The 24,851-nt window shown below is 39.4% G+C and overlaps 1 protein-coding gene across 3 annotated transcripts in view; it reads right to left on the minus strand.

Moving 5' to 3' along the window:
* rnf24 (ring finger protein 24) overlaps positions 1 to 24,851 on the minus strand; it is a 33,928-nt gene that overhangs the window by 7,092 nt on the left and 1,985 nt on the right. Inside the window, exons 1-4 of one of the 3 annotated variants that reach the window (XM_037764460.1) lie at positions 12,667 to 12,875; positions 7,412 to 7,561; positions 5,252 to 5,294; positions 3,764 to 3,805 (exon numbers count right to left, since the gene is read on the minus strand). In XM_037764460.1, the coding sequence (XP_037620388.1) occupies positions 3,764 to 3,805; positions 5,252 to 5,294; positions 7,412 to 7,561; positions 12,667 to 12,695 (264 nt within the window). In that variant the 5' untranslated portion in view covers positions 12,696 to 12,875. Of the gene's footprint in view, positions 1 to 3,763; positions 3,806 to 5,251; positions 5,295 to 7,411; positions 7,562 to 12,621; positions 12,876 to 24,851 lie in introns of those variants that run through there. The other 2 variants (XM_037764459.1, XM_037764461.1) reach the window with 2 other exon arrangements.

Raw genomic sequence — 24,851 nt, forward strand, 5'->3', positions numbered from 1 at the left:
CATCACTTCATCATTTTATCCTTTTAGACAATTGTGTGAAATTGTCATAATTAGCCGACCTTGGCCTCTGACCATCAAAAATCTGATCAGCTCATCCTTGAGTCCAAGTGGACATTTTTGCCATATTTGAAGAAATTCCCTCCAGGCGTTCCTGAGATGTCGTTTTCACGAGAATGGGACGGACGAGCGGACAACCCAAAAACACAATACCTGTCGGCGTGGAGGCATACAAATTTGGAACGACATACAGTACATATGAATCTGTAATAACTTTATATTCTGTTCACTAATTTGCAATCGCCATAAAAAAAAAACATTGAATTCCCATTGGCAACAAAATCACATTAGATATGTGATGTTGACACCTGGATAAACTATTGACCAAAACTCTTTATTAATGACAGAAAAGAGAATAAATGGCGTATTGGACTTCTAACTGGACTTTCACATGATAAAAACCTTGCAATAAAGCGGTAATCTGAAAATAAATATCTAAAGTAGGCACCAATGTCAATATGCAGCATAGATAGCCTTTTCCTAATTATATTATGGCACAAATACTAACAGGCCTTCAATCTAATCTAACATCAAAAGCACTGTAAACATGGAACCAGTTACGTTATCAAAATGAAAACAGCAATGGTTACACTGAACTTTATAATGCCAGATATGATTACTTTAAGATAAATATGAAATCATTATCTCCGGCCCATATGGACAGAAAAATAAAAGCGCAGGATGCAATCCTGTTGTTGTTAAACCTAATGTGTGAATTTAAGACTGGTGTGAAAATTATTATTATTAAATTACAAAACAAATCCTGCAGCATAGATTTGAGGCTAATCAGAGAATACTTTACCAAGGCCTCTGTAGGAGAGTATACGCCTAGATACCATCATCTTTTCACAATACTATTATTATTAACAACTTGTGTCTAATCAGTTAAGTGCAATTCTGTGCTTCATGTATATGCATTAAAATGAGCATTGCACAACTAATGGGAGAATATACTGTATAGTAAGTGTGGTTAATTACAGACTCCTAACAGTTTCTTGACCACATTTACACTGTGGTATATTGTATCATTATGAGCAAGATTTTAGGTGTCATATTTCATCTCTTTTTCTTTTCTTTAAAATTTTGTTTAAATATGTCTTCTAAATTAGCTTTAAAAACCTTTCTACAAATAGATATACAAGAGCTACCGTTATAGATACTGATATTTTGACATGTAATTATTAAGGCTGTCAATCAATCAAAATATTAAATAGCGATTAGTCGCATGATTGTCCATAGTTAATCGTGATTAATCGCTCATTATTTTATCTGTTCAAAATGTACCTTAAAGGGAGATTTGTCAAGTATTTAATACTCTTATCAACATGGGAGTGGACAAATATGCTTGCTTTATGCAAATGTATGTAAATATTTATTACTGGAAATCAATTAACAACACAAAACAATGACAGATATTGTCCAGAAACCCTCACAGGTACTGCATTTAGCATAAAAAATATGCTCAAATCATAACATGGTAAACTCAAACCCAACAGGCAACAACAGCTGTCAGTGTGTCAGTGTGCTGACTTGACTATGACTTGCCTAAAACTGCATGTGATTATCATAAAGTGGGCATGTCTGTAAAGGGGAGACTCGTGGGTACCCATAGAACCTATATTTTTCACATATCTTGAGGTCAGAGGTCAAGGGACCCCTTTGAAAATTTCCATGCCAGTTTTTCCTCGCCAAAATTTAGAGCAAGTTGGAGCGTTATTTAGGCTCCTTCGTGACAAGCTAGTATCGCATGGTTGGTAACAATGGATTCTATAGGTTTTTCTAGTTTCATATAGTACCAGCATCTTCAGTCTAGCTTTACAACTGAGCCCGCTACAACCTAAAAACTGCAAGTTGCGTTAATGCGTTAAAGAAATTAGTGGCTTTTAAAACAAATTTGCGTTAACATGTTATCATGTTAACTTTGACAGCCCAAGTCATTATTTAATGTGTAGTATAATCGCAGCTTTAGTTGTTGTTGTTGTTGTTGTTTTTGTATGTAATCACTTCATTGCTGAGTTTTCCTATTTCAACATCACCACATTTTGATTCCGTTTTAAGCTTCAAATCCAACTGCTAAACTTATATGTTTTAAGCTCTCCTTCATTCTCTCTCTACTATTTAGTCCCAGCCGGCTATTACATAATGATTTGCTGCCTTAGTAAGAACAGACACTAATTACAAACAGATTTTGAGCGCAAATCGAATGAAAGGCACACCACAATCTCACCCACAGAACATCGCACTCATTCGAGTACTACTGTCATCTATAAACAATAGGTTCGACTTTGTTATTAGAAGGCAGGGCAAGGATGTTTGAGCACTCATTAAATATGCCAATTGTTAGCTCACATGTATGTATATTTGTGTGTTTACTGAAAAGGTATCAGTGGATGTTTCTTCACAAGATCAGCTGCATACACCCGTGTTACTTCCATACCATATTGTTTGACCTGTATCCTTTACATGAGGGTATTCTTTACACACAACATATAGGACAGTTAAAGGACGAGAGGGGTCAATGTCCTACTACAAAAAGGATAACTGATCAGGTTACACATCAAACAAACTTGAACATGACTTGATCAGTAAACTGATTCCTTATTAGCACTCCTATTCTAGATATTCCATCAAAATGCTGCGATCGAATAAGTGCAACTCAATAATCGTGTCTCCAGGGTGATCCTTTGGCGTGGGAGCCTTTAAATCTAGGTCATCCACCCAGGCTAGTGTGTGTGTGTGTGTGTGTGTGTGTGTGTGTGTATATTATTGTCCTAAAACAAATATAGCTTGGTTATTCTGTCACAGTCCTCACTCACATGACACCCTCTATTGCTTTCAGTTTCTAACAACATAAACAATACAAGCCCGATGCCTGATGGAGCAGTGGGAAATTCCAACACTGATGACAAGAAACTGTGTTTAGCCACGTGTCAAAGCACACATGAAGATGCTATTGTTAACATTTCATTTGCACTACAGTGTTAAAGTGATAGTGTTCCTGGCTGCAAATCCAGTGCTGATGCTTTACTCACTTGACTGCAATTTTCCAACCAAGCTGAGCTGACATACAGAATTACATAATAACGGTACAGTGAACAGTCATGACTTAACCACAAGATGCTAGTTTCAGATGACAGTGTGTCAAGACAGATGCACTGAATGCTAAATAACATCACTGTTGCCAAACTAGAGACTACAGACCTACTGTATAAACCCAGGCGTAGTACGGCACAGCTGTGCAGATAGCCCAAACATTACCGTGTGTCCTGATATGTTCGGACATGTCTGCTCCGGATGCACATTACATAACAGGGGTTCGTACCATTTGGAACCTTTTATTGTCCACCTCGAAGCCGAGGATGTTTATGTTCATAATGACGGCATGAATTGCCCCTTCAGAGGCGAAGGCCTCTGTGCTCTCCATTGATTTAAACTAAAGCGCTGTGTGTCATGGCACAACCAAGAGGATGGAAGACAGGATGACCTGAGTATATGAACGACACTGCGGCTGAAGCATTGTTGCTTTAAGTAGGGTATGACTGGTTAGTCAAAATTGGCTGAAATAACAGTACAATGTGTACTTGTCAGGTTACATTACAGAATGTTCTGTACACTAGATAGGCCGAGTTGTTAGAGAGAGAGATTTTTTGGTATTAAAGTGTCATCAACTGATAATAACTGAACAACAAAAAAATAGAGTGCTTACCTCATGCAAATTTAATTCTTTCACTTTTTCCTTCTGGATGACCTAAGAGGCATAATAAGAGGTAAGGAAAGATTAGTCACTGGTTAACACTGTAAAATGGATAGTAGAAACCTTCTTTTGGGAATACAATAACATATTATAATATTGAGTGTGTGGTGAAAAAACGACCAGTCACCGTGAATAAGGGGCACAGAGATAAGATCTACTACAATACAGTTGCTGTTTTACAGTAAATGCATGTACGTGTGTGTGTGGGTTTGTGTGGGTGTCTTATGTGTGTGTGTGTGTGTCTTACATAACCTACAGAGAAACTGGACACATTCATATTTTTAGCTGGCAGGTAGTAAGGAGAAAAAATTACAGAGTTAATGGCCACAACAGTGTGTGTTCATGTTTAAGTTTAACAGGTTTGGGTGTTTTTCAATGCTTGTTTTAATTTAACTGAAGGACATGAGAGTCATGTTTATGCCCTCCATCACTCCCTCTTACTAGCTTTGCAGGCTATACTGGCATGCTCAGCCCAAAGCAGCTAACTGCGAACCTGATTTTTCTAGTTGAGCCACACTGGGGACACACCAACCCGACATCAGAGAACTAGCGGCAACGAAGGCCGCCTGTCGAGTCGCCTCACGTCGCCTTTGTTTTGGCTGACAAGTTGCACCCCAACACACGGCAAAGACTACAGCTGATGGCCAGTTAGCACGGACGTTCAGCGCCAGTGTGAGATGAAATAACTCTCCACACCAGCAGGTCGCGGTAGTCTGTATTCGTCATTCAAAAAGGGATACCGGAAGACCGAGGACTGCGAATATACAAGCCTTTGTTATGATACGTGAAACAAAGTGGCATTTTGTCGACTATTTTCACATCACTCTCACTCACCACTTAGCTTCATTCCAGATGACCATGTTGTTGTGAAAATATCAGTGCATTGGAATGATCAGATGAGATGAAGATGAAAAATGAGAAGAGCCTTCTGTGTTTGTCCTTTTGATTTTACTCGTTGGCTTGCTTTCCTCACTTACATTTCTCTTCTCGTGCACTTATTCGTTTAATCTGAACAGCCAATCAGAGTGATTTCTCTCACCGACGAGCTCCGCCAACGATTCAACATGCTGAATCCGCTGAAAAACCTCCAACACGGGCTGACTAGAGACGTCAGTGCAGGACACACGGTAAAAACTAGGCCGACGGACGCTTACCGACGGCCCCAAACTGTCCGACGGACGGCTGTTGGCTTGGTGTGTCAGGGCCTTAAGTGCTTAACAGGGCTTAATCTATTGAGGAGTATAACCCTCAAAATACCTGCAGCTGCCAGAAGAGTCAGCAAATTAATTTATGAACCAGGGGGGCACAAGAACACATACTCTATCATTTCATTTGTGCTTGGCATTAGAGTGTGTATGATTTAACATTTCTCAACTGCAACATGTGTGTGTGTGTGTGTGTGTGTGTGTGTGTGTGTGTGTGTGTCACTGGAGTGCTTACTTGTTTGTATGCATAAAGCTCTTTGTGCGCCTGGTGCCGTAACCTAGGGAGACGCAAAGACAAAACATCTTTTTGATTAGTAAGCGATCTATCTTCAACTGACAAAGTGTTCATACATCCTGGAAAAAAGAGAGAAAAATGACAAACATGGATGTAATTTCCTTATAAATACTTGCCTTCTGACACAAGCCTACTCTCGTGTATCACTGTGGTACCAAATGGGCGTAAAAAGCAATTCTCAATCCGCAGAGAATAATGATAATTTGGCATACAAACTGCTTCTAGATTTTACAAACAATATATCTCGAGACAGCTAAACAAAGGCAGAGCCGTTGTTTCAGAGCAGATTTTCAGGTCTTGAGATAAAAATATGTAAAATGATAAAAATGTTTGGGTTGTGCCTGTTATGCAAAAGGAGATGATTCTTCCTCAGGTAGGTGAGACAATCATGAGACTACTAACAGAATAAATATTAATTGGATTAACCAATTATAGAAATAAGTCCAAATAGAACAATATAATGTCACCTTACTGAACTGTGTTAAATATTTGTTTTGCTTAGTAATGCATTAGCAAGCCAAGTTACATATTAGCAGATATCATTCTTAAAAAACATAGGCCTTAGTGTCTTGTGAAAACAAACACCGGAAATTCGGTAAAATATCAACTCACAATATCGCCCAAACATTGGATCAGACATTAAAAGTGTTACTGCAGGTTGATGAAGCACTCTTGCAAAACTCCAGGTTAAAAGGAGAGTACCCACAGATACAATCAATGTTTATATTAAACTCTTGGTGCAACTCTCAATAAACAACTCCAAGAGAGCAGAGAAAGAGCGCTGGATAAGAAGCCAAGCTAGGTTCTGAGAAAGAGAATAAAATATGTAGAAAAAAAGGGAAGAAAACAAGAGCAAGAGAGATAGGAGAAATTCTTAGGTTTGTAAGATTTACCTCCATTACAAGTAACCTTAACCTCTCGCAGCACAGTGAGAGGGATCTGTAAAACAAGCAGCACAGTCTAGGAGAGAAACTGACATTTGGAAAGAGGTCAGCAGGAAAAGGTGCAGTGGCTCCCAAGGGTGGGGGACAACTGGTCATGGTGAGGGGTTTGGATGGGGGTTGCTCAATGGCCCTTAAAGGTAAATTCAAAGTGGGGAAGGAGAATAACCAGCTGAAAAATGAAAAAACAGGTGACCTTCCTCTGAGAGCTATCATTATCATATTTGACTGCAGTCGAAGGGCAACTCAGAATGTAAAATATGTGTGACAGCCATCAATTATAGTGAAGAATGACCAAATGGTTTAGTCTACCTTGTGGTATGTCACTTCACTGAACATTCATGAGCACTAATTATTAGGGTTGTCAATCGATTCAAATATTTAATCGCAATTAATTGCATGATTTTCCATAGTTAATCGCGATTAATCGCAAATTAATTGTGCGTGTTTTATTTCTTCAAAATGTACCTTAAAGGGAGATTTGTCAAGTATTTAATACTCTCATCAACATGGGAGTGGACAAATATGCTGCTTTATGAAAATATATGTGAATATTTATTATTGGAAATCAATTAACAACATGAAAACAATGACAAATATTGTCCAGAAACCCTCACAGGTACTGCATTTAGCATAAAAAAATATACTCAAATCATAACCTCATGCTCAAGAAATACCTGTCAATCCTTGTAATGTGTACTGCAGTGCATATTTCACATGTGTGTGGCCTGAAGACTCACTGATAGTGGTGGTTGAGTCTTTCTGTGAGAGTCCGCTTTGTGTCAAACTATGCGCGAGTGTTTGTCTTTGATGAAATATTGACCCGTCACACGTCAACTCTAACGTGAATTCCTGGGTCCCATCATTCACCTCTCGGTGTAAACAAGAGCAATGACGCTTACTGCACAGGATTCCCCCTCTACAGTATGTTTAACCTTTGAGGATTAACGAAGCTGTGGCCAATTTGTAAAAAAAGGATAATGCAGTCCACAAGGTTAATTAAAAGGTTAATTAAAATCAGACACTTTGAGTTACACCCACCACCACATTAATGATTTGTTGCACCCAGTAAATCGAGAATGTTGCCCAGCCAAAGAGCCCCCTGAATGACACTTATTACCACAAACAAATCCAGAGTTAACGGGTGCACGTATCTTACCTTATTAAGTAGCAGCAGAAGAGGAGGCTGAGGATGAAGACAAAGATGGCCGTCCCAAACACCACAATGTAGATATTTAGGGGAAGATTTTGGAACCCTATATTTGGCATCCTGAAACTGTAGTGCGGAAAATCGGAGCTCATGGATATTCTGGATGGAGAGAGACAAAGGACATCCAGCACGTTAGTATTTCCACAACACACTCAGCGAGTGGACAGAAAAGAAAAAAACTTGGACCAATATTGACAGAGATGAAACAAAGTAAAACTGGAACTGGAGGGTAAATTAGTTCCACTTTCAGTATTACAGGAACATATTTCAGGGTTTAGTTTCGTTTTAGTTTTACTGTAAATGTTAATGCTTTATCAGTCTGTGCACAGTTTTGAAAAATGTTTTGGATGCCAGATCTCTGTTGGCATTAATCCAAAAATACAATTAGCATACCTTTGCTACTTTTTTGGGTTGACATACTAAACAACCTTTTGCATTTTTTCACATTTTTGTGGACTTAAGTCTAAAAAATATCAATTGGCAATAGTAACTGAAGGATGCCATGCAAAGTGAGTCCACTCCAGGTCATGTGTGTGTGTGTGTGTGTGTGTGTGTGTGTGTGTGTGTGTGTGTGTGTGTGTGTGTTTGTGCGCCCCCTTATATGCAACAAAAGACTTTTTAAAATCTAAATCTAAAATATTTAACCCTAACCCTAACCCTTATTACTAGGGATGCACCGACTCAATACCAGTGTTTAATTAATAAGCTGTATGTCTCACTGTGTGGAAGTGACTGGGATCATTCTTTTATGTGTAAGGTAGTAGTGTAGTGAATTGTTATTTATTATTAAAACAATAAATAGTATACCAAAAACCTTCAAAATTAACAGGAATTACAATTCAGGTGTAAACCTTTTTAATGCAGCAACAAATAAGTCAAAACGTTAACAGGAATTGAAATTACAGTATATAATATATATAGTATATAAACATATAATTGAATTTAATAGATTGGCCCCATTGTCACCGATATCCTTACTTAGTACATTTGAAGGGAGTTCCCTCCTGCAGTGGCAGCTGGTGCTAAAAGAGTGCTTTGGTTCCCAGTAGAGCTGCAACGACTATTAAATTAATCGCCAACTATTTTAAATGTGAACATTTTCTGGATCCTTTACTCCTCTATGACAGTAAACTGAATGTCTTTTGAGTTGTGGACAAAACAAGACATTTGAGGACGTCATCTTGGGCTTTGGGAAACACTGATTGATTCACCATTTTCTGACATTTTATAGACCAAACTAATCGATTGATTGAGAAAATAATCAACAGATTAATCGACAATGAAAATGATTACTAGTTGCAGCCCTAGTTCCCAGAAACACACTGACACTACAAATGTTACAGTAGGTTATAGATAAATATACATTTGGCCCCTTTCTCCCCTCCCTCCCCTAACTAAAGAGCCGACGGTCATTCCTGCAGAGCTGATTTACGTCTCTCCTGCTGTGAGGTTTACTTAAATAGGCCACACGCCAAAACCTCAAAATCTACACTGAATGTCAACAGCAGGGCTATGGTGCAATAAGTAATAAAAGGCAACCCAGAAACCATACTGTGACATTATATTATATACATAAAATTCTCATTTACATCTTCTCTGGGTAACAGACAGCTTGAGCTTTGTTCCAAACTGTGTTTTAAATAACAGGCCTTTACACACCAGGGGCGTCACAAATAAACACAAAAATGAGAAATACTCGCCTGTGAATATTATATGTCTAGGGCTCTTATTGTGAAAGGTAAGAACGGAAGGAGTGGATCTGGTATGCGCTGCAGGGTTGGAAATTAGCACCAGCCATCAGCCAAATGCTTGTAAAATATGCAAGAGGCTACTAGATTTGTTTCACTCACCAGCCACAAAAACAATGAGAGTGGCTGGTAGATTTTGGAATCCACCGGCCACAGTGGCAGGCGGACAAAAATATTTTAAAATTTTCAATCCTGGCTGCCTTTTTCAAGTTTGAAAGGAGAAATAAGTTTGACATTTTGGTTCGCACTACGGAGCCTCGTTGTTGTTGTTTTTTAATAGATATAGGTGCAACTCAACCGGCTCCACACAATGTGATTGGTTTAGGGCTGTCCCGAATACCATTTTTTGAGCTTCGAAGCTTCGTTGAGACATATTCAAAGCTATTCGAAGCTTCGTGGAGCAGAGCGGCACGGTTGGCTGGCATTTTCTTCTGTCCATCTCTCTCCATCTTCCCCAATTCAGTGCCGCTGATGCACTACTGTACACACACGCACCACTACACACAACAAACCGGGATATACATCTGAGAATAACTAATAATAATTGATGTTGAATATGAATAATGTTGTGGGAATATTCCTTATTTCATGAGGTGTTTTGGGAATTTTACATTATTATTGCATATACTTATATATACTGTATATTAAAAAAAATTAAAAACAAAGCATTCGAATAGGGATTCGGAGGTCGAATACAATTGCAACGGTTGATGCTTCGAAGCATTTGGGTCAGCCCTAGATTGATTGATGACTTTATTTGCAGAGCGAAAGCTCAGAAAAATTGTCGCTTTTTGCTGTGTAATATTCACACTCTGTGTGAAAGTACTCAAAAGTATTGCTCTAAAAAATATATTGATTGCACGGAAAAAAACTGCCTTTTTTGTTACAAGAACAATGTTTATAAAAGCTGCGTATTAACATTTATGTGACAACATTGTATAAGTATACCTAGAAAATCCCTTTTGATTCATAAAAGCTCAGGCACACCAACAAGGATCTATTGGTCAAGTGCTCTTACTCAATATACCACAGGGACATGACTAGACATGCCTTCGCCCACCCAGAGAAGAGGAGGAGGAAGAGGAGGAGGAGGAGGAGGAGGAGGAGAGTCAGGAATAACTTTGGCTCCTTTGGGAACCCCGTCTTGCGCCCCTCCCCTTCACTAAACACCAAGCGCTTCATTCCTCTACACTCCTCTGGACAGTGGAAAGTTTTGTATGTTTTGCCAAAGCTACTAACAATCCTCTCCTGCTTATGATTACACCACATGTGTATCACAGTGAAACTTGCTCTCTATTATATAACTAATGTGTCTCAGTATGGGGAACACTCTCTAAGCATTACCCTCAGAAGCCTTTATATAACATTACTCCAGCCAGTATATGCGGTAATGATCGGCGCCACTCATCCCCCTCATAAAAGGGTTTGGCACAGTGTCACAGTTTAAGATACGCTCACCTCTGTCTAGCTTTACACAAGGACAGTTGGTGCCTTTGAATGACACTCGTGAGCTTGTGTTTACAACATGGAAAGTCGTGTACACGATATGCTTGGCGTTCAAGTGGTTAAGTTGTGAGAACACCGCTGCTAAGCAACGGAAATATTAACGCTACTGTCGGCGTCTAGAAGAAACAGAGGCAATATATGTTTCAATGTCTCACTAGGACTGCTAAGCCAGCAGGTACACTTTTTATTCATAACTACAAAAAGCTCTCACTGTACAGAACATACATAGCCACTGGTATGCAGAAGAGGAAAATGGATGATTGGTTCTTGGTCACTAAAGCCAGATTAGGCCCGAGTTTCATCCTAGTTAATTGTCCCGTGCAAAAGAAAACAGCTTCAGCAAGGGATGGATGCCTTCAGGATGTTTTGGATGGGGCCTAGACAGTTTGAATAGTAGGGCTGGGCGATCTCTCGATTCGATACTATAACGATACTTGGGTGCCGGTTCCATATGTATTTTGATTTTTAAGTATTGCGATTCGATATTATGATTTATTAAAAAGTTGAATCATACACTTCTAGGGACTTTTAATTTGAAAAATATATAAATTAATACAGTAAGAATGTTTGATTTTCAGCAAGTATGTGCTTTGTCAGACTTTGTCTGAAGTCAAATAAATCAGTCATTGTCAGGCATTATTTATTACATTTTTTCCCAGCAACCGAAAAATCAAAGAATAAAGACATTTCCCTCACAAATTAGTGGTATTTTCTTTTTAATTTATAAGGGGCATGTAATGTTTTGTACTTCTGGTGAATATAATCCTATATAATCGTTCTGCCAACTTTGCCAAGTCCGTCGTTAGCTCTCCCATCAGCTCTGTTCTCTTTATCCATCCATGGTCAGCTCCATGGGGTCCGTTTGAATGCATTTAACATAAATGTCAGTATATGGGTGCTCTACAGTTGTAGCGTCGGCTGACTTGACCAAGGAGATGAGAGTGACGGCTGGCTTGACTGCACGTTACCACAATACGAAAACGTTTCCTGTCCATGACAGAGTTAGCATGCAGCTTTAGCCGTGATGTCCAGCTCTGCTTTTCCTGGCAATGTGTGAAACCCAAAGTGTTTCCATACTTTACTGTATGTGTAGTGTTTACCACTTTGGATTTTAAAATGTGAGGGTGCAGGTGGTATCCACGCGAACCGTCCTCTCTTTTTTACTTCCTTGTTGCGGCCAGCTGCGGTTTGTTTTGGTTGACGGATAGGGAACGGATATGACGTCACATTACTCAGACTACAACAATAAAAGCGGTAACTTCCTCCTACCTATGCATAGACTCAAATTAAGCAAATATATTGATTGTGGCATTAAAAAAACAATTTCAAGATCGTAAAAAAATCGCGATACATAGGTGAATCTATTTTTTTTTCCCACTACTACTAAATAGTGACAGTGAAATTATAGGTGAGCCCGACCGTTATCAAATTAAATAGGCCACGGCCATAAGCAAAATTTCCAAACAGCAAAGCCATTTTAGCAGTTGATTTTGCCACCTAACTATCTGTTGTCAACAACTTTATCAGCTGTACATAAATCATGCAATGACATCATTTTGACAGTCCTTTGTCCAAGCTGAAGGCTCCGTGCCAATCTCAAGCCCTGCTTCTCTCTACGTCTTTCCCTCCAAACACAGCCAAGACGTCCTCCCCTCCTTTATCTGAACACACAAACATGCGACAGAGCTACACGATCCTTTCACACAAACTACAAGCCCCTCTGGAGATAGAACCTATGAAACAGTAACGTACTACTAGCCAACTACTACATTTACTTTTAAGCTCACTCTCCTCTCCGGCTAGTTTTAAAAAAGAAGGACTGATGTCGACCTTGCAAGACAACTCATATCTACATCATATCTTGTTATTTTCATGTAGACACACACATATATAGCACACACATACCCGAGTGGCGCCTTCATGCTGAAGAGCAGGAAAGTCTGTACAGACCTGCAACACAGGCCCTTGAGAAGTGACATAACCGTCCTTGAGATCCTTTTCAGTGGGTCGCCTCCTGTTGACTTATTTAGATCATAGCCCTTCTTTTCCAGTTCATAAAGGCTGCATGCCAAACTAAAGCCTCTCTTCACTCTCTGACTCTCTCTCTAGACAGCCACAACAACCTCCGCCTGCTCATCTGAACATACAAACATGCTGTGGAGCAACATGCTTTCAACAAAAACAAACACCTCTGGAGACATTCGAGAGCAACACATCCTTCCTAAATAAAGAGTAGCTATATTAAGTAGGAACAGAGGCCTCTAATGAGTAGGTGGAAATAACTTCTGTCATTTCTATGATTTTGAATAATTATTGATAACTTACAGTTTAGCAAAGAAAAAAAACTACTTCTCCTTTTGCCAATAGCTGATTATTTCCATGGTTATTTCAGCTTTCAGCTGCAGCTCCTGCAACCACAGAGGTGAGCAACTTCGACTTCCTAGGTGTTCTACATTGAGATGTGGATATTTTTAGCACTTTTTTGTTGGCAGATCAGCTTTAGTGAGCTGTGGCTCGCCACCAGAGCTGACATGCACCTCCAGTGACTTGCCAGCTTAGGCTGCATTGAGTTTTCTCCTACATGTTTCCGATGTAGACATAGTTGTTAGTAAAGACAATATCAAGGCAATATCAAGGAATGTGAAGAAAGGCTCAGTAGTTTTCTCCAAACATATTTTGTAAATAATCTAGTAAAGCCATTTCCGCTGCTCCTTCTTGCTACGAAAGAGTATACAAACATGGATACTGACATTCATTTTGCATGGAAAGATTTACATTTCTAAAGCTATACAAGGCTAGCCTGGTTCCAGGCAAATAGACGACTTCAGTGTTTTACTTTGTCTTGTGATTGGGGTTCATGCTTTTTCCACATTTATAAATACTCAACATTATTACTTGTGTTTTTTCTTCATTACATCTCACCTTGGAGTTATGAGAAATGTATTATTCACTCCGACACAGCTTTACAGGTAGTTTTAAGCCAACATAAAGTAAAAAAAAAATTCTTAGACAGTTGTGAAAAATCCCAGCTCCCAGCAACCACTACCGCAGCTTCCACGTAGCCTAAAAATGACGGTAGTATCACAGCTAAATGCTACTGTTGGTTACAGCAAAACACTTAAGTGATAGTGTGCAGCAAACCAGTCATTACTGTGAAATGAGCCCCGACAGGGTGAGCAGCTCTTGAATCATCCTGAAGGTGTTTATTTCTCAATAAAGACCGGCTCGCTGCACATTATTATTACATGGTTACTTACTAAAGAGATCAAGCATTTGACAAAAAATATTTTAAAATGATTTTATTGATTTAAACTGGGGCTGTCAAAGTTAATGCGATAATATCACTAGTCGTATATTGTTTTTCTCCGTAATTGTATAATACGTCTGAGGAAAATGTTGATATTCCCAACGGCCTCATCTTTTTCCTCTGCCATTATGCCTTTGCATTTCCTGCATTATGTTACCCACTTGCTAGCTTGCTAAATTGTTAGCCTCTGTAGCTTCTAGACGCCGACGGTAATGTTATTATTGCCGTTGCTTAGCAACGGTGTTCTCACGACTTAACCACTTGAAGCCAAGCATATTGTGTACACGACTTCCCATGTTGTAAACACAAGCTCACGTGTTTCATTTGAAAGCCCAATAAAGTGCTAAATTCCAAATTCAGAACATATCTTTGATTATGGACATAATGCAGCTAACGGTGCTAACAGCACAAACAACGGCAACAGTGTTGACAGTTAATCTGGGGGGTTGGAGGGTAGGCGCTACTCTTCCGCGACCGTGCTGTGGGTCGGGACGGCGTTATCAGCGGTAACCGTCGTATGAGCGGCTGCGATTAGCTAGCCAGTGGGGCACACACACTGGGACTGCGGCCGGACTGGCTACGTACACAAAGCACAGAGATACTCGGATTACAACACACACACGGAGGGAGAGTGACTTCATTCTCTGCTCAGGATGCCATTACTCCTCTATATCTTTACATAGCAAATAGTTGTTTGCTGCTATATTAATGCTCCGAATGAGTGAGTGGAGAAACATAAGTGCAAATACTTCCATACAGGCCGTAAGGGATGACAGAATGGATAAATGAGTATGAATGTTCTGGACTAATGTGTTAGACAGTGCTCTCCATCATCATCATCAAAAAAACCAAAGGGAGGGAACACCTTTTGGAGGTTAGTCTTTAAACTAGAGTTCAACAGACTTGTAGTCTGTGCCAAGGCCTGTTGAAGCTCTTCAGGCAGCCAGCTTACTGAGAAATTTAATGTTGGGTTTCATTTAATTTGTCACCCATCTGTATTTCCATGAATTTTAACAAATCTTACAGGTAAACATCTTCCATGACATTAAAAACTAACCATGGTCAAGCCTTAGCACTTTCTCGTCTTCCTGTTACTCAATAGCTTCCTGTGCATCTAAAAATACCTTGTTGCCCCTCTCCCTCTTTGAAACTGAAGGGCCCACTCGGGACCAAAGCCAAACCTACACGCTTCACTGGGTATGAAACTGTGCAAAAAATGTGAATGTACAGCGAGGCAGCACTGACAAAGCTATCTCTACTGCACAACGACAGAAGTAGAGATGTATACCATTTACAAATGCTATGTTATTGAGAACACATCTCACAATATACGAGAGACCAAACAGCACTCAGACTGAAGTATGATGATTTGGAAACAAACAGCGTCTTCTGGTTGGAAAGGCCAGATGTGAGTTGCATCTGCTCTCCTCATCCCACCGTATCCGCCACCAGCTGCCTTTCTCACTCAGACATTTTTCACATGGCCTCACCCTGTTACATAACCAGCAACAAGACCACGCACAGCACATCGTATTCATAGGACATGAGCGTGAGTGGGCAAATCACTCTTCGCATTCATTGTGCACTGTTTCCTGTGGTATGATGGAACAGGAAAAAAATTTATATTTTCAACTTCTGTGATATGAAAGACTGAGAAAGAGCAGAAAAGAGGGGGAATGTGAACAACCTATGAGAAAGCACAACAACAGTTAAGCCTTGAAGTGCCAGATAAGATAGAAAATAAAAACATACGTACATGTCTGGCCACAAAACTTGTGGTTTTATGTGCCAAGGGCGGCGTGTCTACTAATCACAACTACAAGCCCACTAATCTTTATGTCAGAGCTCCTGAGTGTGCCATAGAATAGTAATTTCAAGACCGTGCATGATCCAAAATATATGCTACTATGTAAACATCTGGACAAGAAAGGTAGCCACACTCACATGAATGCACAAGGAGACAATTACGCATCACCAAGAAGCCCGCAAATAATTATCCAGAAAACTATTCACCAGTCAGCAAGAATAAACGATTAAGTCAGTGAAGCAGGGCACACAACACACATAAAAATCACTCATCCCTCAGATATTTGTAAACACTCTACACCTCTTTGTGAACTTAATACAGGCCATACCGCTACCTGAGATTGAGAAACATACAAGCTCGAGTCTGTTTACGGAAGGAATTTCAACTGACAGTATGTTTTCATTTCTAGTGAAGCTTCCTTACAGTCCTTAAACATTTAATGAGCAGCTGTTCTTCATGTGTGGGAACTCTTAGCCTCCAGAACTAAGTGAAGCAAAGACAACACCTCGGTATTACCATGATCCCCTCTGTTGGCTGGTTAATAGTTTAACCAGCCAACAGTTTTTTATTGCTAGTACTGCCGCGGCCCGCCGGCCTTAAGTTGACTCACCGCCGGACCTAATCATCAAGGATTTATGTGTTTTTAAGATGTTTTTTTTTAAATTAAAATGTGTTATACAGGTAGCAAACTCCTTTAAAGAATAACTCAGTGCGTAGGTGTGCTTAATGTTAGCGAGTGTCGGTGTGTGGTCAGGATAGAGGGACAGAAAGAGAGAGAGTAACTTTATAGCTGTGAACGTAGCAGTGCAGTGTGTGTCAGTTTAGGCTGTCGGTTAATAAATGCTACAACTCCGAAGCCAAGTTCCCTTGCCTTTCTTGTCACCTGCAGATTAACGTGTTCACTTAAGGTGGGCTGAACTTTAAGGTAGGCTTGCATCAGTTACATTACGTACCAACCGCCACCACCGTCGTTTTGCTTTTTTTCACAGAAATAAAACCCATTTAGTTCATTTTCGCGCATCAGCGCCGTGTTATCAATTCATAATCGGACGACGGACGCTACAAACTGACAGTGAATGTGTCAGCTCCATACGGAGTCTCAGCTCAGAGCAGCAAGAGTCAGATTTCCCACACGAGGGATGAGAGAGAGTTGACAGACAAAAGCAAAACGCCTATTTGGCAATATTTCATATTTAAACCCAATGTTAATAAGGGAACCATAATGTTAATGAGGTAATCATCATGAGGAGGACAGAGCGGTCATAGCCGGTGTGCACTGCGGAGTGGTCAGTGCAGGGTGGAAACCTGCGGCCCCACAGCCAAAGCTGGACCGGAGAGGCCGGACACACAACCACCTGACATTAAAGATCAAAGTAAGCGCGCTACACATATTGACCGTCATCTTTTCTTGTAAAATGTCCGGTGTAATCAGTAACACCGGTGTTGTCACAAGTTTATTAACTGGTGTGAAATTTTCCTCACCGTCACATCCCTATTTTAAGGTGGACCAGCTATTCTCATTTTAGTGACAAGCCACTCCTCCAAGTTTTGCTCATCACCCCCCACCTGTCCTGACGGCAACCCGGAGCTTTATCATTAGACAAAAGTATTTATTAACCCAGACCACAAACACAAAAACATCTTGAAGGAACTTTTCCACTAGGCCGATGAGTCATCCCTTATTGGGTCACAAAAAGGTTTCATTTTGACCTATGCCAAGTCAAACAAGAACTCAGACTTTCTTAAAACAATTAAAAAACATGACGTATAGTGAAACTGATATGATTTTAAGATCTTTTAAACCATATTAAGACGACCATAGTAGTTTTATATACATTTAGACTTACCAAACAAAACCCTCTGACCTCTGATTTCTGTCTCTGTTTTCAGACAACCAAGACAACAAGATCATTCTTGAACATCTGACCGAAGAACCCTCCCTTTGTCCTTGCTCAGCCATTACGTAACAAATTCATCATACAATGTGACGACTGTAGAGCTTAATCAAACATAATGAACACACCAGTCCTCCATCCATCCACCTCCCAAGCCTTACTCATAATCTATGGTGGCTGAACCATTAGTAAGTAGTCACATCACATGGACAAATGATGACCTTTGGACCCACGATATTTCACATATTTGTCATGGGATAAAAACAAGTTTCAGGAAGCTGCTGAGTAATACTGTCGTTGGGTTTTTTTCCAAGAAAAATGTATCCAAATGCTTAACCAAAACAGGTTCATTAAATGAACCATTGTCTTGTGTAATTTTCCAAAATGCCCTCTACAATATAGATATTTACTGTATGTATCTTTAATACATTTCTCATTTCCTTGTTTTATCAAATATCAAATTCCCAACCCCAAAAGCTTAGCTCTGTTCAATAGTTTCTTGCGATCAGCCCACAACATCACATTCACAAGATGCTCTCCGAATGAGAAGTGGAAATTTCCACTAGCAGCCACAGCCGGCCATGAGATTTGCACATCTGAAACTTAATATGCCAAAGGGCAGCAACAAACACCGGGGCCTCAGAGGCAAAAGGGCTCTTCAAAATGTGCTAGCTGTGGTAAGTGCAATGCCCACATTCAGATGATCCTGAACTTGCACACCACATTTTCAGCAATTTGAGTGGGGGAGGTTGTTGGTGCACTGACCATTCACATATCTGACCGTCCATCAAAACATAACTGCTCCTAGTTGAAATGTTTTATGACAAGAGGGGCTGGTTAAATCATCCTTTCAGGCGGAGGGGAGGAAAAACAGATCAGTTACAAAGCATACAAAATGCAGGACTAGGATACAGCTGTCAGTGAGGGGTGTAGGAAGCTTTAAAAGAGCGCTTTCTTTGTTTAAACTGTACGACAGTGTTACTTCCTGAAAGGAATGAAGATGATGATATTGATGATCACGCACCCCATTACTTATGAAGGTAGCCAACTGTGTTTCCACATCAAGGCCTAAAATATGCATTACAAAAAGCTTGTTTTTCCAAAGTTGGACCAAGATCTGCAGTAAGTAGGTCGCTGAAACTATAACTCCAGTTATGGATATGTGGGAGGTACAGGACTTGAATGGTGCTGACAAGGTCAACTTAATGCCGGCTGCTGATTGAATTCCAATGACTGGATTTACATCTAATGCCACTCCATGTACCGTCAAACACTTACATACACACAGTATATTCACAAGCATGCATCTAACCGTAGCAGGCATATAAAATATAATACATGTACATACATACAAATGAATACATTTTTACACAAAATGTGTTCATTTAAAAGCTTATTTTCTAGTGCAACAAATGCTCAGTGACATGCTGTTTGTTTGCTGAAGGCATTGGCCTTTTGTAATACATGTAAGTGACAAGTGTTATGTTAATCATATCAGTGACTGGTCATTCCATACATGCAATCTGACTTTACTGAAAGCATTAAAGGGATAGTTTGGGTGTTTTGAAGCGGGGTTGTATGAGGTACTTCTCCATAGTTGGTGTATTATTAACAGTAGATGGCGGTTGGAGCGCACCCAGCTTGGAGAAACAGAAGAGAGTACTGACACGGGAGCAAAACAATATAGTGTTGTGGAAGGGGGCAGCAAAATAAGTTTTGTTGCTGTCCCCGTCCAGTCTATCTGCGAGCCGTCGGCTCAGCCGTCACCATGTTGAGAGCCGTGTGGAGGCAATAGAAATGCTCTGAATTTTGTCTTCAGCACCTTTAAGTTTTAAAGTTGCTTACATACTGACCAACTGGCTAAAAAGTATTTAAAATTCTATAAAACTTTGAATAGGAAGCTACTTTTCATTTGTGAGGCTGTTACCAGACATAGATTTGTATGATAAATGAATTAACTAAACAAGCATCTGTATTTTTGTGACATGTAATTAATCTCTAGATTGGTGTTTGAGAATGTAAGGTTGTTATAAGACAAACCTTTAAACCTTTTCATGATTTGACTAGGAAAGAAGAGTGGTTCAACCATGAGCTAAAATCATCTAAATGGGACCAAAATGAAAAAAAGTTTGTTATGACCTTTACTATATTTACTCTCTCCCTCCCCTTAAAGCCCATCATTCCTCAGTGGACTCTGATAGTAACACAAGCTGACACAAACAAGAGGAACTGACACACACAGCTGTCTCATACTGGCACTCTTGTCGACCCGTATCCACTGCCACATTTCTCCGGAAGGATTTTTTCAGTGCTCCACGTCACCTCCTTAACTATCGCCATTTGACTGTCAAAGTTTGACTTTCTACCCCATTTTAATCTATTGTTGTGAACTGTTTATTGACTTTTGTCTAAGGTTGTCTAGTAGCCACTTACACACCCCTTTAAATCAAGAGTGGTGAGATATTTCAGTTGAAAATAACCTTTTTAAAACAGTAGAACTAAACAAGATAATATTCAAATTGTAACAAGCTTAATCCTATGCTATGTCACAGCTACTTACTTTAGAGAAACAGGACCCTCGGTGTGCAGCGTGCAGGGTCACAGGCACTATAAATAAACCTGTAGTCATGTGAGGGTGAGTAAGTCAGATTGAAACATGAAAACAACTTGAACCCAATACAACTCCTATCAGTTGTTGGGGTTATCCGCTACTGACCTGCAAGAAATAAACAAATATCTGAGACATAACGAAGCATGCAAGTTCACAAACTATGACTAAATCTAAAATATTCTATCGTTTATTTTCTAATCGACACCAACTCAATGAACCTATTTTCATTCTCAGTGATCATTACTTTAGACAACCTATTTGAGAAATGTGTTTGAGTTGGCCAAGTGCCTTGTGCTTGAGGCCAAGAGCAACAACAATTCGGATTAGTAGAAACTAGAGAGTAACACAATACATAAAGACATAATGTCAAAATGCTAGCCATCACCTGCTCTGCATCAAGATAACATGGAAGGGGGCCACGTATTGATCAACAACTAATGCACATGCAGGCTTTATGCAAACTCTTTGCTTGCATTAAGCACAAACAAAACAGTTCCCCATATACAGTACATACAAACTTTACAAAGGACCTGTAATAATCCAAAAGCCAATGGAAAAATCCCATTGGCTTTTTGCCGAGGGAACCCAGGGCGATGCTAACTTCCTGGTTGGTCAACAAATATACGTCATCTCTGGAGCACTCTATGGCATCCAAACATCTGCTTAGTAAATACATCAAAATAATTTCACCACATAAAAGGGAACAAAAACAATCCGTTATCTATATTTTGTTGCAATTACATGAAGATTCAACAACCTATTAAAACCACCTGTCTTTGTTTCTTTTAGTCACAGTCTAGCTACATAAAGGATGCCACCTGATATCAAACCGTGTCACAGTTTAAGTTACTTACAAAATGAAAGGAGTCCTTACCAAAAGACTTCACTAGTGATTCTTTGTGGAGGCTTATCATCATGGAAATAAACCTGGGCCACAGCATCTTGTTTGCCTTCAAGTTCAGCTGGTTATACATGCTCCACAAAGGTTAACCACTGAAAGTCTGGTCTACTAATTAACCACACAAAAGGTTCTTTTGTTTATTATGATTTGACAACAAATCCAACGAGCTACATAGCCACCGATAACAGGAGCTAAAGGCAATATTGTGTTACATAGAATAAAATCCCCTTAGGTTCTTTCCCACTAATTCTGCATACTGTATGGTACCTTCATTATATGTGAGCACTGCAGCTACTGAAGGAGTCTGAAGTAGTCTGAAGGAGGATTCTTGATCACCCACGTCACAAATGCTGCAGCAACGTGTAGGCTATTTAGAAAGTGTTGGACCGGCTCTACGTGTTTAACAAGTGACAAGTCTGACTAAAATCAGTTATGTAATGTAATGTGGTATTTGACTATTTAACCTTTGCCCTCAACGTGAGGTACTAGTGGTAAGACACGTAAGTTCCCTACAATTCCTGAATTAATGCTCATTTCCTCTTAACTGGAAAATGACATAACTGGTATTAACACATAGTATGAAATGACTCCCTATACGGCCATTGACTACCAGGCTTTGCACTGGGTTGTTCACAAGGTGTCCATCACCGAAGTCATCTTAGTATAACTAATCCCTTTAATCACAGGAGTGTTTGTTATAGAATTTTGAAATACATTTTTTAATGCTATATTTGCTTTATTTGAGTCTATGCGGAGGTAGAAGGAAGTTACCGCTTTTAATATTGTAGTCTGAGTAACATGACGTCATATCCATTCCGTATCCGTCAACCAAAACAAACCGCAGTCGGCCACAGCAAGTCGAGACGAGAAAGTAGAAAACGACGGAGGGTCCCTGTGGATAGGACCTGCACCCTCACATTTAAATCCAAAATGGTAAACACTACACATACAGTATGGTCTAGTGTTGAAAAAGTTAACAAAAATCGCAATAAATCCTAATATTAAATCGCAATACTTGTAGAATCAGCACCCAAGTATCATAATAGTATCGAATAGGGAGATAGGTGTATCGCACCAGCCCTACTATCTAAAGACCCTTTATAGAAACCATCTAAATACCAAAACAACAATTTACAACAGTGAAGTCAGAGGAAGACCAGCAGTACTTTGCTGTTACAGAAGCCCAACTGTTGCACCTACATGATCCCTTGAAAGAACACTCAGTCTGTATAAGTAAATGAAGGCACAGGGTCTACTTACTTACAGTAAGTCTCTTCAGGTTGCACTAGCTATTCATAGGTAGGTGAGCTATTTTAATAAAGATGTTCGCCTCATACTGTCTCATTGAAAAATTTCTCTTATTTGACTTAACCAAATGCTAAATGATTTACTATTATTGCTAGATAAATGGTAATACTAGGCAAATCAACCGATCCCTGATGCTTCTTTGGCAGCACAAAGTAATAAAAGCTGTAGATGATGAAGTGTTCTGTATTATAGTGCATTCATGTGTTCACATATTTATTTCTCCTAAGCCTTACAACTGTTACATAATACCTACTTAAAATTACACACCAAATATGATCGGCGCACGGCAATATGATCTGCAGTGCTCAGATATGTTTCTGTAAAAAAATATGTTTGCTGCCTGCTTTGACTTATTTTTGACTTATTTTTTCCTGTTTTGATTTTCTGCATTTGTTCTGCCTTTATCTATATGAGAGTGCCTTTAATGCACGATAGCCTCCAAACATGAACACTTGAAGGCTGCTGACAAGAGTTTTATATACAAGAGCAGACACTAATAGAGAGCATTTACGTTTGTGCACCGGTTCCAGCAGTGCAAGTTTAACCACTCTAGCTCAAGATTAGGTGAGTGCAAATGCACATATTGCCCAGCATCTCTGATCTCTACCAATACTGTCTCAGATGAAGCCTTTAGGACTTGGTTGTACCATCTAAAGTATGGCATTCATTCACGTTTTTCATCTGTAGTCTCTCTATATTGTAACTTCTGCTTTGAAAAAATAAAGTTTGTTTGCTTGCTTTTGTATAAAATTCAAAGGAGGAGGAAGGCTAAAGAGTAAATTGGTCAATACTGTGATCTCTTATATTCTCTCCATAGATGCTAGAAAGAGTTCTTATGTTTTTTTTTGGACATTGTACCATTGTTTGACAGCTGCTGCTTCCACAGTAAGAAGTCACTATACAGAAATGTATGAACTAGGGCTGTCAAAGCAAATTCGACTTAACGCCACAAATTTCTTTAACGCATTAACGCAACTTGTGATTTTGAAATTGAAGTTTTAAAGCTAGAGTGACATCATATGAAACTAGAAAACCTAAGGAATCCAGTGGTACCAACTATGTCATACTAGCTTGTCGCCAAGGAGGTTAAATCAATCAATTAATTAATTGATTCCATTTGGTGAGGAAAAACTGGCATGGCCATTTTCAAGGGGGTCCCATGACCTCTGACCTCAAGATATGTGAATAAAAATGGGTTCTATGGGTACCCACGAGTCTCCCCTTTACAGACATGCCTACTTTATGATAATCACATGCAGTTTGGGGCAAGTCAGAGTCAAGTCAGCACACTGACACACTGACAGCTGTTGTTGCCTGTTGGGCTTGAGTTTGCCATGTTATGATTTGAGCATATTGTTTATGCTAAATGCAGTACCTGTGGGGGTTTCTGGACAATATTTGTATTAAATACTTGAAAAATCTCCCTTTAAGATACATTTTGAACAGATAAAAAAAAAATGTGTGATTAATTTGCAATTAAATATTTCAATCGATTGACAGCCTTAAAATAAAGTTATTATTATTACTATTATTATTATTATTATATTGTGATTAACATGACTGATTCTGGGGAGGACGTTAAACATTGTCTCTGGTTACTTGTCTGCTATTTCCACATAAGATAAGATATGATAAGATAAGATGAACCTTTATTAATCCCCGGAGGGAAATTCAGGTGTCAAAGCAGTAACATTAGCAAACAGAGTGAAACACAGGCGAGGTAAAGGTATACAAAAATTATAAATAATAGAGATATAAAAGATACAGAGTGAATGGGTGAACATAGTGTGTACAGTCTGTCAATAAATACATGTAGTATGTACAATACATAAATGTAATATGTACATATGTGCAGTCTATAAAGTGGTATATAGGATGTATAGTGTAATGTGTAAAGTAAGTGTAAACATACAAACAATATGATTTCTGCCACTATCAGGTCTGCAGATCACATTGGGAGACAATAAACACCCATTGTCTACTACTCCATATAGCTCTTTCTGTGCCTGATGACATACACTTGCAATGCTGCCAGCTATATACACACTACTAAAAGGAGAAGCGTGTTGTAGCTCATGCGTGTTACACAGCCCACAACACAATGCTGTCAGTGTTGACGGAAACACAGAGAAAAGCCCTACTGTTGTCCCTACCATGCGTTTTCACCAGGGTCATCACTGTTTGAGATGAAAGAGAGTATAAACTGTGGTGGCTGCTCTCTATATGTGTTGCACACATGTCACCATGAAGCACTGACACGATTATAACAAGCGAGAAATGTGCTTTTGTCACGTTGATTAAGGACA

The sequence above is a fragment of the Sebastes umbrosus genome, chromosome 3 (assembly GCF_015220745.1).
Source record: "Sebastes umbrosus isolate fSebUmb1 chromosome 3, fSebUmb1.pri, whole genome shotgun sequence".
Classification (NCBI taxonomy): domain Eukaryota; kingdom Metazoa; phylum Chordata; class Actinopteri; order Perciformes; family Sebastidae; genus Sebastes; species Sebastes umbrosus.